At 40.9% G+C, this 13,534-nt stretch overlaps 1 protein-coding gene across 4 annotated transcripts in view; it reads left to right on the top strand.

Annotated features, from left to right (window-relative positions):
* Positions 1-2,311: 2,311 nt before the first annotated feature.
* Positions 2,312-13,534, top strand: part of SLC10A7 (solute carrier family 10 member 7) — a 223,498-nt gene continuing 212,275 nt past the window's right edge. Inside the window, exons 1-2 of one of the 4 annotated variants that reach the window (XM_032464486.1) lie at positions 2,312-3,030; positions 10,200-10,282. In XM_032464486.1, coding sequence (XP_032320377.1) covers positions 2,931-3,030; positions 10,200-10,282 — 183 coding nt within the window. In that variant the 5' untranslated portion in view covers positions 2,312-2,930. The remainder of the gene's footprint in view (positions 3,031-10,199; positions 10,283-13,534) is intronic. The other 3 variants (XM_014561338.2, XM_032464468.1, XM_006187224.3) reach the window with 3 other exon arrangements.

Genomic DNA, 13,534 nt, shown 5'->3' with positions numbered 1-13,534 from the left:
TGCCTAGCACAAAGTGGGAGCTCAATAAATATTTGTGGAATAAATGAAAAACACAGCATCTTTTCCATGCAAAGCAACATACATACACTATCCCGCATCAGCTTCATGGGACAGATTCCTATTACCATTTTATTAAACACAAAGTCCACGAGCAATCATAAGGTGTATTCGTGTTCCTGGCACATAGTAAACATTCATAAATATTATGAGTAAATGAACTATACTCAGAGATTGAGTAACTGATGTAACTAACACAGCTTAAAAGTAAATATTTGCTGCATTAATGCTTCTGATTTCCATAATCTATTGTTGAAGAATCTCAGAGCTAAAGTAACTCTGTTCTCTTGAGCTCAAACCTCCATTCTACTTGCCTCTGGGCATCTCTATTCACATGTTCCAATGGCCCTGAACACAAAATATAAACTGAATCTACAATTTCCTCCCCAAATCTACTTTACACAGTTTCCCTGGCTCAGTGAATGGTACCAGCATCGGTTTGATAAACAGATTCTGGGAATCATTTCAGATGGCTTGGCCAAACCCCTATAGGGGACAGGTCATTTATTTTAGATTTTTCCTGCTTAACAGTTCTTATACTAATTACTATTTCCAGCTCCGCTGACTTACTCACTTCCTCGTGAACTATTTGTTCTGAGATCGCGCTGAAACTAATCTTTCCAGCAAAACTGGACATGCCTTCCCTAGCTAGTTTTAAATCCTTCAGGGGCTTCCTACACTGTTTAATAAAATCTAAATCCTTTACCACACCCTCCAGTTGCCTCACTTCCGGAACTTTCCAGCTTCTGGTGGTTGGTCTCAAGGTGGAATCCTTGGCATTCCTCTGCTTGGAGACACATCACTCCAGTCTGTTTCCATCCTCACATGACCTCGTCTTCACATTTCTTTTGTGTGTCTTCACATGACCTTCTTGTAAGAACACGAGTCAATGGATTTAGACCCATCTTAATACAGTATGAGCTCATCTTAACTAATTATGTAGGCAAGACATGATTTCCAAATAAGGTTACATTCTGAGGTTCCGGGTTGACATGAGCATTGTGGGGGACACCATTCAACACAGAACAGTTACCTAATTTGGAGAAAGGATATTTGTAGTTAAGATTTAAGGATCTTAAAGCGGGATCATTCTGGATTATTGGGTTGGATCCTAAATCTGATGACAAGTGTTTTCATAAGAGACACGGAAGAGCAATGTGAAGACAGGTGCAGGGACTGCAGGGATGTGACCATAAACCAAGGAAGCTAAGTTGTGCCAACAACCACCAGAAGTAAGAGACGAGGAAGGATTCTCTCCTTAGAGCCTCCAGAGGAACTGGGGCATTGCCAACATCTTGATTTTGGACTTCTGGCTTCCAGAACTGTGAGAGGCTGAATTTCCCTTATGTTAAAGCATCCAGTTTTAGATGTTTGTTACAGTAGCCTCAGGAAACAGAATTCTTTTCCTTTAAGTAACCACCAAAAATAAACAGAAAACTTTCCCGTGAGTTTGAGTCTGCTCTAAACAGATCAAAGAGTTCTTACTAAATAAGAACACAGCATTTTCCTTATTTATCTGTTCAGCTGCATAATAGGAGTTGATGTTTCCGCACGGTCAGTGGATAGGAAGTCCGTTTACGAAACTATCAATGTCACCGGTTGCCAGAAAACACTTCAAGGGAGAAACGGGACGGACAGAATCTAGCACGTGGGGCAATGGAAGGCAGGACTTCATTCACCACTTTTGCCCTGGGGATCCTGACCTCCTTCCCCCAGTTGCCCTGCTGCTCGGATTGGGGAAGTTCTGGGGATCAAGAGAGAGCTTGCACCTCCAGACTCGCCAGCTCATATCCCACTCGGACCACCATCAGCTTCGTTAGGAGGCAGGGAGGGAGCTCGAGCACTCACCCACCGTCCCCAAAGGAAGACCTGGTCTCCAACTCCTGGTAGAGGGCTGGACCCCTGCAGCCCTCCCCACTCCCGGGCTGCTGTTGGCAAGTGGGCTTGCGGCCGGAGCGCCCATCCACGGGCAATCGGACACGCACGGCAGGTCCCGCCCGCCCTCCGGGGCGCCAGCGGTCCTGCAGACTTGGGCATCAGCTCAGTGCTCAATTCTTAACCCATTTCTGGGGCTAACTCCCACGAGGGAGCAGCCTTCCCGCGCGGAGCCACGAGCGCGGGTAACTCCCAAGGCTCTGGCTGAGAACCGGGAGACCGAGAGCGGCCTCCCCTTCCCCCTCGCGCACACGTCAACGCCGGCGTCGGGGAAGCGTCGTAATGCCTCGAAGAAACTTGCCGCCAAAAACCCTGCACCCCGCCGCCGCAGCTGCCGATCGAGAAATCCCTTCTCCAAGCGCAAGCTAGCCCTTCCCGCCGGCGCAGGGCTAAGCAAAAGAGAGCCTCTCCGTGCGGGTGCTCCAGAGGCGCAGGTGGCTGTACCTAAAGGTTTGTTGGCGCGGGACCCTTGGTAAAGGTGGGTGACTGAGGCGTCTCACGCCATTCCCCGCCCCAGTCATTTATAAGATTCCGCAGGTCTTGACGGCGGCGAGTCTGTTCGCCCTACCCGGCAGCCAGCTTCCCTTTCCCCGATCGCCTGTGCTGGCCGGCCTACTCCAAATATCCGCTTTAGAGCATTTGGGCTTGGGAGCCGTGGTCAGAGCGGCCGTGGCTTGTGCGTGTCTATTAGGAGGCGCACGGTAGTGATGGCGGCGCTCAGAGAGACTTTCCTGTCACTGGATACTACTACTCCCAGCCCTCCTCGAAGCCGCCGGAGCAAACCCCTGGTCTTTAATTTACGGGTAGCAATTTGACTTGCTCTGCTGCATGTCAGGTGGGACCGTGGAAAGTGTGGAGACGCCCCGCGGATTAAGCGATCGCAGTTTAAGGAGAAAAAAAGCCAAACAAATAAACAGAACCCACCCACCCTAACAAACATGAGGCTGTTGGAGAGAATGAGAAAAGAATGGTTCATGGTTGGAATAGTCCTGGCGATCTCCGGAGCAAAGCTGGAGCCGTCCATAGGGGTGAATGGGGGTAAGTACTGCACCTCTGCGTGCTCCACAGCGATTCCCACTTCAGAACTGATCTGCGAGTCTTGGGAAGAAGGAGAGCCCGAAATTGGGGAGAGTCTGCCTCTCTAGGGGCACTGGCCAGCCCAGGATGTCCTTTGGCCCTTTTGCTGATTTTTTAACTTGCCAACTACAGAGAGAATTTATAGTTAGGAATAGGGCAAGGGAATTTGAACGCAGGTTGCCTTTTCCGCGAACAATCGATGAGTATCCTTAGTGTTAAGGAGTGAGGTTAATCAGAATAAAACTTACTCCTCTTGCCTTCAAAGTAGCATCCTATCCCAAGGGATGCTAGGTTGCCAGGAGTTCCTTATCTGTCTTGGAGTGGACACCAACCTTGTTCGTTTGCGACACCTCATTCTCCCTACTTTTTTTTTTTTTTTTAAGGCAGAGGAAGAGAAAGGGACATCTCTTCCTCCTCCAACTCAGATTTGGTGGGCCACATGTTGGAGAGTGTTGATTTGCTGCAGTTGCTGCCTCTCCACAAACTCCCGAGCCGACTGACACGTTGCACTCACTGCTTCCGCGTGCTGCCAGCACTCGGTTGCTACACTTAGCAGTCTAACAGATACAGGCAGTGTTAGACCATGTGTAGTGTGTATTTTGGCAAGGAAATGTAGGCAGGCTAAAATCATCCTCAGATCTCAGAATAGTGGGAGCCTTGTAATGTGTGGATGGGCATTGGTGGCAATGACTGGAAGTATTATTAGCTTCCATGCCCACCCCGCCCCCTCCTCCCTTGCACCCTTAGAGACTCATGTCCCACTTTTCATAAACATGAATTGAATCTCTTCAGTTTATTGTCTTTTTGACCTTGTTTGGCAGGTTCACGCTTATTGACAGGTTTTACATATCAGTCATACAACAAGGACAGATAAGGACGGAAGTGAGAACACACAATCTTTTATGCTAGGAAGTGCCCAGGAGGATATTTGAAGCTATTTGTGCCTTTTTGTTAAAACACGATGGAAGTGAATGAAATGATCTCTCAGGAGAACAGTGGTTCTTTCTACCCTCTACCCTCAATACCTCCATTTAGAGGTAGCTTCAGGGAACATAACATTTAAAAGGAATTTTTTGAACGAAGACTGTGGAGATTTTAAAAACTTTTTAAAGTTCTTTTCTTCTATGTTCAACTTAGTACAAAATGTGTAAGGTATGTAACTGTGAGAATGAAGATATTTGTTGTGGTTACCCTGCTGAAGGTACCAGTTTCTTCTTTGACATAGCTTCTCTGTGAGCTTTGGGGAAACTTGTGAATGTTGGTGTCTGGGTTCTGCCAAATGAGTTCCCCTGTTCCTGCAGCTAGCCGGGTGGTAAGAATTAACGTTAGAGAGCATCTTTGCAGTCATCTGGAATTGCACCCTTTGCTAGCTTCAGTTGCAGACGTTATAGTATCTAGTGTGAGATCTCTTATTTGCTCAGTGTTAAGGTGCGGTTACAGGTGATGTATGCTCTTGAAGTTTAGATCGGCAGGGACTCGGTTTGGTGAAATACCTTCTATCTTACCTTTCTGGGCTGCTCGGTGGGCAGGAGAGTTATTTTTCCCTGGGCCTTTTTTCCCACAGTGGTAAGTGTGAGATGGATTCTGTAACCTTATTTCTTTCCTCAGACTCTGCTTCTTGAAGTTTTGGTGAATTATTGTATCTTAGAAATCTTGTTTCCTATTGTCACTAGTCCTTATGCCATTAACCTGGGATAATTCATTTCTTTGTTTAATTATAAGAGAGGAGAATGTTAAGAGCTGAGAGGAAGCTTTAAATTATTTGAAGTCAACATGCTTCTTTTACAGTTGAAATTACTGAGACCTGAGGTCGGGTGACTCACCCTAGGTCAAGTTAGCTAGCTTAGGGAAGAGGAAGGACTGGGAACCAGGACTCTGCCTTATTTCTTTCTCTGCCTTAGTTGCGACATCCAGGCAAATAAATATTCTTGGCAAGAAATCATTCAAAATGAATAGCCTTTATAAAGAAAGGCTCTCTGTAATAAAGACATTTTCCATGCCTTGATTTTTAGCCCAAAATGAGCAGAACAGAATCAGTTAATATTAGACGACAGTGTACTCATATTATTTCTTTGAGAGCTGACTATATGTAAAAGTTACCTTTTTCTAAAAAGAAAAGCTAGACAAACACTTGTTTGGGATTTCTTATATAGGCTGTCAGGCTAAGTTGATACTTCAATTGATCTTCCCACCTGTAAAACTTCTTAAATAAAGACAAACTTCCTAATAGTACCCAATAACACTTTCACTCCATTAGTTAAAACAACAAAAATCTAGGGACAAGGAGAGGAATGGTTGCTAAACACGTTTCTGGCCTCTTCTGCTCTTCAGAGATATCGAAAGCACCTCTTTTTGCTTGAGACTTTTAGTCAGAAGTTCTAGCTATGGGCTCCGTACACTGAGAATGCAAATACATTTTTAATGCACTCACACTGACTGAACAGTTTTCAGTCAAACAGTTTTCTAGACATTCTTTTCTTTTCAACAGGAAAAGTTTTGATTATTTTCAACTTGTGAAGATGCTCACTTCACCTTTACCTGGATCGATACCTTAATGACCATACTCTTTTTAAGTGTTAAGACTTCCACACTTAAAGTATCACGTCTCTGATCTGACCTCCCTTTTTTCCCTTTGTATTCTTTCTTTTTTATTTTTTAATTTTTTGGGGAGGTTTCTTTTGGAGGGGAGGGAGATTAGCTTTGTTTGTTTATTTATTTATTTATTTATTTAATGGCGATACTGGGGATTGAACCCAGGACCTCAGACCTCATGCATGCTACGCCCGCACTCTACCACTGAGCTGTACCCTCCCCCCTTACCTGACCTCCCTTTAAAAACAATCTTTATAGCCAATGGATGAGTTATGTATGGCAGGAAATTTATAGATATGGGAACCCTAAAATTAGAGAGTTGGATGACTTTCCAAATGGGAAAAGTTATAATAAGTACTAGCTAGATAATTTAATTCTTAGTTCCCTGTTCTTTTTACTCAGTTACATTTCATTTCTAAATAAAGAAGGTTGAAAGTAAAGAGCCACAGTGGATGTAAATGTGTAGATTCTAAGATGTCAATAATCTGTTCCATTTCAACCCAGGGAAGCCCTGAGCTATGAGTTTACTGCAGTTCAACACTGTGCTATTCATTTTCAGAAGAGAAAGCTTTACTTCTTTGAAAGTACAGAGTAAGCTTCTCATTTCTACCTGCATCTTTGCTTAAATTATTGCCATTAATAAAACATAAAACCTGAAAAGGAAAGGGCTTGTTTTTTCCATGGAAAAAACATAACATGCTATAAGCTTAAGCATATTAGTGTGAATATCTTAGATTAGGTTTAGAAGTGAAGTTTACCTGGGAATGAATATATTTTATGAAATGGTAGTAGTTCCTTGCATTCTTAAGCACTGCTAATCATTTTCTCCCCCTCTCCTCCCCCTACATTAAAAAGCATGGGTTTGGAGTCCCAAAATTGCTTCTTTTTTTTAATGGCCTATTTTTCTTTTGATGTTGCTATCACATTTCATTTTCACTGATAAACATTTCTTTTTTTTTGGCTTTTGTTTCAGGAAAAGTTAAAAGTATATTTCTACCTTGTGCTTTATAGCCATCTCAAGGTCTGAATCTGGTTCTTTTTGTGACTTGGAGGATATAATCATCACCTTGGAGAGGGGCCAGATATCGTTTTTACAGCGTTGTTTCAACTCTCACCTCTGTACAAATATTTACCAACTTTTTATTTCAGCCCTGCCTGACTTCCAGTTCCGTGTTCACAACACGTGGCAATCTATCATCATCGGTCTCAAAAGGGCTTTAGGTTTCCCTAAGTTAGGATTAATTCCTCCTTCCCTTTTTAAAGGGAACGTTGTAGGTAGCCCAGGAATATCCTCACCATGTCCTTTCATAGATTAGAGTTATTTAGATGTGCATCTAATACAAAAAGCAGTATGCCCTATCTCTAAGATTTAAAACATTGATAGTGAGAGGTCATTCCACTGAATTATACCAATTAGTTAATTGTTATCATATGTATTTATATATATGTGCACGGAGCATGGAAGAGTTAGCTGCTTCTTTTGTTTTTTCTAGTTCCCTGTCAGCTGCATTTTTAAAATTTATTTTTATTTATTTATTTATTTTTATTTTATTTTTTTTTATATTTTTTTATTGAGTAATAGTTATTTTACAATGTTGTGTCAAATTCCAGTGTAGAGCACAATTTTTCAGTCATACATGAACATGTATATATTCATTGTCACTTTTTTTTTCACTATAAGCTACCACAAGATCTTGTATATTTTCCCCTGTGCTGTACAGTATAATCTTGTTTATCTATTCTGCATTTTAAAATCCCAGTCTGTCCCTTCCCACCCCCTGCCCCCTTGGCAACCACAAGTTTGTATTCTATGTCTATGAGTCTGTTTCTGTTTTGTATTTATTTTTTTTAATTAGATTCCTCATATAAGCGATCTCATACTGTATTTTTCTTTCTCTTTCTGGCTTACTTCACTTTGAATGACATTCTCCAGGAACATCCATGTTGCTGCAAATGGCGTTATGTTGTCGGTTTTTGTGGCTGAATAGTATTGCATCATATACGTATACCACATCTTCTTTATTCAGTCATCTGTTGATGGACATCTAGGCTGCTTCCATGTCTTGGCTATTGGAAATAGTGCTCCTATGAACACTGGGGTGCAGGTATCATTTTGAAGTAGGGTTCCTTCTGGATATATGCCCAGGAGCGGGATTCCTGGGTCATATAGTAAGTCTGTTCCTCGTCTTTTGAGGAATCTGGGAAGAGTTAGCTTCTTAAAGAATACAGTTGTTGACTGACTATGGTACAAGCTTTGTCTGCCCCCAAAAAACATAGTCTAAATAAATGTCGTGGGTTTCCGTGGGCTTCCGATGGAGATGCAGCTTTGCTCTCGTCTCCTAGCCCTCACTTGTGAACGTACTGCTAACTCTAACCCATCCGATACAGAAAATCTGGGGCACCACTGGGGATAGATGCACAGGTGACAAAAATAGAGCTTCACAAAAAGCAGGGGGTTGGAGGAAAAGAAAATTGATAAGAGTTTAAACAAAAAACCAAACAGAGCATTAAAAATTCCTGGAAGGCACTTACTTCTGAAACAAGCCAGATTCCCTGACTTTTACAATCTGCTCCTGAATCACCAGTCATCGAGGAAATACTATTTCTCAGTGTGAGCGACTGAGACAGATTCACTCATAAGGATAAAAAAAAGTACTTCTTTTTAAGTTTCTGAACAGCTTTACCTGCCCTGAAGTGTAATCCCTTTTTACTTGCCTTTTCCCTTTTGCTCCCTGTTTTCAGATCTCAGCACAATGATTTGTGTCAATGCCAGGTATCTAAAAGAATGTATTGCATTGTTTGAGATCTTTGTTTCTTTTATTTCACTGATGTATGACAAATGCCTAAAATGTAGCATGGTAGTTGCTCAATAAATACTTGTCGATGGACTGAATGATGATTTTTTTCCGAGCTTGGTCTCTCTTGTTGAGCAGTATGTGTGGGCGTGGTGGAGGGTCGCAGGGAACTGAGGAGCTATGATTGTGGTCTGTCCTGTTGTTTTCCTCCAGGGCGTGTATTGGTTTTCTAGGGCTGCTATGACAAATTACTACAAACCATGTGGCTTGAAATTACTCCGGAGGCTAGGAATCAGAAATCAAAATGTCAGCAGGGCCGTGCTCCCACCGAATGCTCTAGGGAGGAATCCTTCCTTGCGCCTTCTGACTTGGCGGTGGTTGCCAGCTGTCCTTGGTGTTCCTTGGCTTGTGGTAATAGAACGTCAGCCTTTGCCTCTGTCTTCACGTGGCCATCTTCCCTCTGTGTGTGACTGTGTCCAAATTTCTCTCTACTCATAAGAGTACCAGTCACTGGATTACAATTCACCCTAATCCAGTAAGACTTCATCTTCATTTGATTACATCTGCCAAGACCCAATTTCCAAACATAGGTTCTGGGTGTATATGAATTTGGCCGGGGGAGGACACTGTTCAACCCAGCACAAGAGAGTTGAATAGAATGTCAAATATGAGATGATGTCAGATTTTAAAATGTTGGTGCACGCCATTTTGACATTTTGGACATGATCATTCTTTGTTGTCAGGAGGGCTATCCTATACCTTCCAGGATATTTAGCAGAATTCCTGATTTCTCCTTGATGCCAGTAACACACCTTATTCCCTGAGTTATAACAACTAAAAAAAACAGTTCCCAAACACTGCCAAACATCTGTGGAGGGACAAAATTGCTGCTGCTGGAAAACCACTGGTATACAGCTATAAAATGGCATTTCTCAGAATTACAGCTTTTAAAAGAGTGCTGTTCTTTGGTTAGCACATTAGGTCTTCAACCCAACTGTACATAAACTACAAAAATAATAAATATTAGGGTTGTCCCTGTTGTACCCACAGTGTTAACCCATCTGGGGAGATGCCAGCCTATCTCCTGAGAGGATTTTCCATAGGTCAAAGATCAGACCTGTCTGGTTCACAACAGTATACCCAGGGTCTGGCACAATTTAATAATAATTATGATAATTATAGTCTTAACAACTATTGTTAAGTCCTCTGCTACTCTCTTCATTATCTCATTTACATAGTAAGTAAATGCTCAGTAAATATTTGTAGCCTGAATACTCTTGGCAAAACTGAATGTATGCATGAACATAAGCTCTGATTTCTGATATCCTAGGAGGAATAAAATAATATTTGCTAAAGAGATAGAATTCTTTCCATTGATTTTTTTTCCTTTGGTGTGGGGAATTTTGATCATTATCTAAGCACTGATAGTGTGGCAGATAAAATTAGGACCTAATATTGAAGGATGCTGCCTATCTGCTCTCCTGTGTGAGAGCAGCATTTATTGTCATCCTTCTGGTCTGAGGATGCTGTGCTGAATTGGACAGCCATGGTCCTTGCCCTCCAGGAAATGTTCTCTGGAGTTGGGCTGCACCACAGCAAATGCTTAACTCTGTCAGCACATTAGTGTATTAGAGGCAACATGAAGATTTAAAGCATGGTTTGCTCTCCTCCAATGGCTTCTTCTTTCATATCAAGTTATCTCCTGGAAATTCTTATCTAACAGTCACTTATTTCTCTCTTTAGGACCACTGAAGCCAGAAATAACCGTCTCCTACATTGCTGTTGCAACAATATTCTTTAACAGTGGACTCTCATTAAATACAGAGGTACGTCACCTATGGGGCACATGAAAAGTGAGAGAAAAATTTAATTTGTGTTTGCTATTTTGAAATTTCAGATTCCTTTTGTAGGGTCATGTGTAGGTACAGTCTGAAGGTGTCACTATAGTAGAGGAGAACTTGGACGTCAGCAAAGGACTTGCGTTTTGTACCGGCATATTGCAGACACTGTATAATTGGACAGCGTGAAGCCTGAGGGTGTGGTTATAGTGGTTATGTTTTGAATATGGCAACTGAACTGAAACATCCACTTCAGGTCTTCCTCAGATGTGGTGGTCACTATAGGGGTGCCTGCTGTGGCACATTTGAGCCACTGAGGTTTAGTTAGCTTTCCATAACTTCTATGGATCATCTTTGGTTTCCAGGGCTCATGCTGTTCAAGTGATGCTTGTTATGTTATAACTTTTAGTTAAAATTTGTGTGTTTATTAGAAAAGTATAATTTTTGCCAGCATATCTAGTAAATATTAATGAATATTTTAAGAGAGATACTAGAATTTTTTATACTATGTCAATCTATCATGAAGACACGTAGGTAGTGTTATTTATTGATCCAAGTGTCACTGAACATGGGATTCCCTTAGAATGAAATCCAGACATTTTTACATCCAAGAGAAGAATGAGTAGAATTTGTCATTTTCTTTTGACTTATAATGAAAGCAAAAAAGAGGAGATAGTACCTATTTACTTTTGAAGAAATTACATTGAATTTTTAAAGTTGTCATTTTAAGATGCTTATTCTTATGTAGGTAGGGAAATCTTACTATGTAAGGATTTGGGTTTTGTTTTGTTTTGTTTTTTGGAAATGGCTTTAAAATTCTCTTTCAGCATTATGTCTTGCCTTTGTTTTCTTTTATTTTAAGTGTGCTTTGAATGAAGAATAAATTTAGTTACCTTGTTCTTTGACCGCCCTAGTAGCGACATGGAAAAAGCATGGCTTTATTAAATTTATGTATTCTGTAGTTATTAGGTTGGTATAAATCTTATGAATGGGGCATTTTTGATATAGATGGGATCCCTGTATAGTGGCTGATAAATTTTGTCTTGAAAATTCTAAATATTCTTGATCTTTTGAAAACTGATGTGGGACAGGATTTCCTAAGTACGTTAAATTCTAGTCTTTGTAAGTTATATTGATATAAAAGGACTGTGATTAGTGCTTAGTGGGCATAGGCTTTTTCTCAGGTCAACACCTGAGATCTACTATTGGTGCTCAAACATGGGGCCCAGTGATACAGGAAGATATTTGCCTCTCCTGTGGTGCTGGACTGATCTTCCGTGGAGGTCTTCCTGCTGGCCTTGGCTAATGCTCTTTGTGGAGCAGCTGCCTTACCCAAGTCCTCTACTTGGGACATTGCTCTAACTACGTCCCCTGGTGGCTGCTTAATGGCTACGGCTGTTATTTATGCCATGGGAAATCTGGCAAGACTTGAGTCTTTCGCTCCTTTAGCTTCTTACTTAATGCTATTCTGTAAAGCAGCCAACTTTGTGGGATGCCAGAGTTGAAGAAGGAAGAATGCCGTGCTTACTAGCATTTCTCTATGGACTGAATTCTTATGTAAGCACCTAGGAAACCTTCAGAGTCATCCAGCTAATTTGGATCTAATGATGAAATGCCTTGATCCTGTGCTTTATCGTGGTATCTAAGTAGCCATCAAAGCCACTTCCTCCATTAAAGGCCCTTTTCAAACTAATAACAACATTAAGTCATTTTCAAGATCCATTTAACTTAAGATGCCCTAGATTGCATCATTGTGTAAAGTTAAACTGTCTCTAAGCTCTGCTAATTTCCTGGGCAACCAAATAGTTGTAAGTTAGGAGGTAGCAATGTTCTTGTTACTTGTTTTCTACTTAATAACCTTAAATTAATTTCAACTGGGACTACTATTTTCGTATTCTATTAGGTTCTGGAATAGTGCATTTTTGCAAGTAGGAGACAGTAAGTTATTCTTAACTTGAGTTTATTTGAAAGCATTTACATTGGTCCTACTCAAGTTTGATTTAGTAGTGAACATTTCATGTAGTATTGATGTAATACCTTGATGTAATAATATGCATTCTAAAATTTCTTTTGTTAGTTTATTAAAATTATAAAGGATCTGTGTTAATACTTCATGTGAAAAAGACTTAATGCTTAATCTTCAGTTTTGTGACTGTTGATTTCTAGTTTGTAAAATACCTGTTGAAGTGGTTTCTGAAACCTCTGCTGCAGTGAAATGAAACAGGTCACATTTGAAAGATATTTTATACTTAGTTAACTTCAAACCTACACTTGAGAAGATTTGTCACTTAGGCTGCGGCAGGACCCATCTCGTTTAAGCAAGTTCCTATCAAGAGCCTGTGGTTAACAGGCACTGCGGCCTTGGCACTTGTACTTGGCACTTGAGGACAGCAACAAAGATGAGCAGGAAGCTGAGGGCCTGGAGAGGGTCCCTGGTAGACCAGAATATACAGGGTTTTCCTTATTTTCCTAAACATTACTTTTTAAAGTCCCCTCAGCTTAGAAGTAAATATAGCACATTCTAAACCTGAAGCTCTTCTTGCTTGTTTCCAGCCCAGAGCTATGAGGCTGACCCCCAGAAAGCGAATCCAATAAAGGTCAGATAAGGGTTAGGAGGAAAATTGATATGTAATGAAAATATCTCTACATCCCCAGTCAGAGCCCCTGATTTTAAGCAATTCTTGATGCTGTCAGTGGTATGCAATAGCTCTGGTATGTGGAGTGTCTCCTCAAGTTTATTTTAATGGAATTTGACCTGGATTACATGTGAATAAACAAAATGTCATGCAGAATCAACTTTTCAATTATTCATGATGTTATTTATTTGAGAAGGTGGCCCTAAATTCTACATGGTTATGTGTGGAATAATACTCTTTCGGATTTTTTAGTGTTTACTTGCTTTTTCTTCCCCAGTGTGATCTTATTTTATCTTTAAGGTTACATAAAGGTACAGAAAATATATAACATTGGGTTTTTGTAACGGTCTTGAGAATCTTTCTTAGGAACGCTTTCTGCCTGTTCTTTCCCTGTTGTTAAGAAGTCCCTGATAACCCAACGTAGTAGTCCCTTGTAATTCATTTTGCTGAGTTCTCTTCTGTTCCATTATTCTAATGCAAGGTCAGTTGTTTCTAATGGTCATTTATCAGGTCAGCTAGTATTTCCTAACTACATTTTATTTTTTATAATTTTTTTCTGATTATAAAAGTAGTATTTCTCCATTGTAGAAAGATTAGAAATAAT

The sequence above is a fragment of the Camelus ferus genome, chromosome 2 (genome assembly GCF_009834535.1).
Source record: "Camelus ferus isolate YT-003-E chromosome 2, BCGSAC_Cfer_1.0, whole genome shotgun sequence".
NCBI classification, from domain to species: Eukaryota; Metazoa; Chordata; class Mammalia; order Artiodactyla; family Camelidae; genus Camelus; species Camelus ferus.
This window is presented reverse-complemented; position numbering and strand designations above follow the sequence as displayed.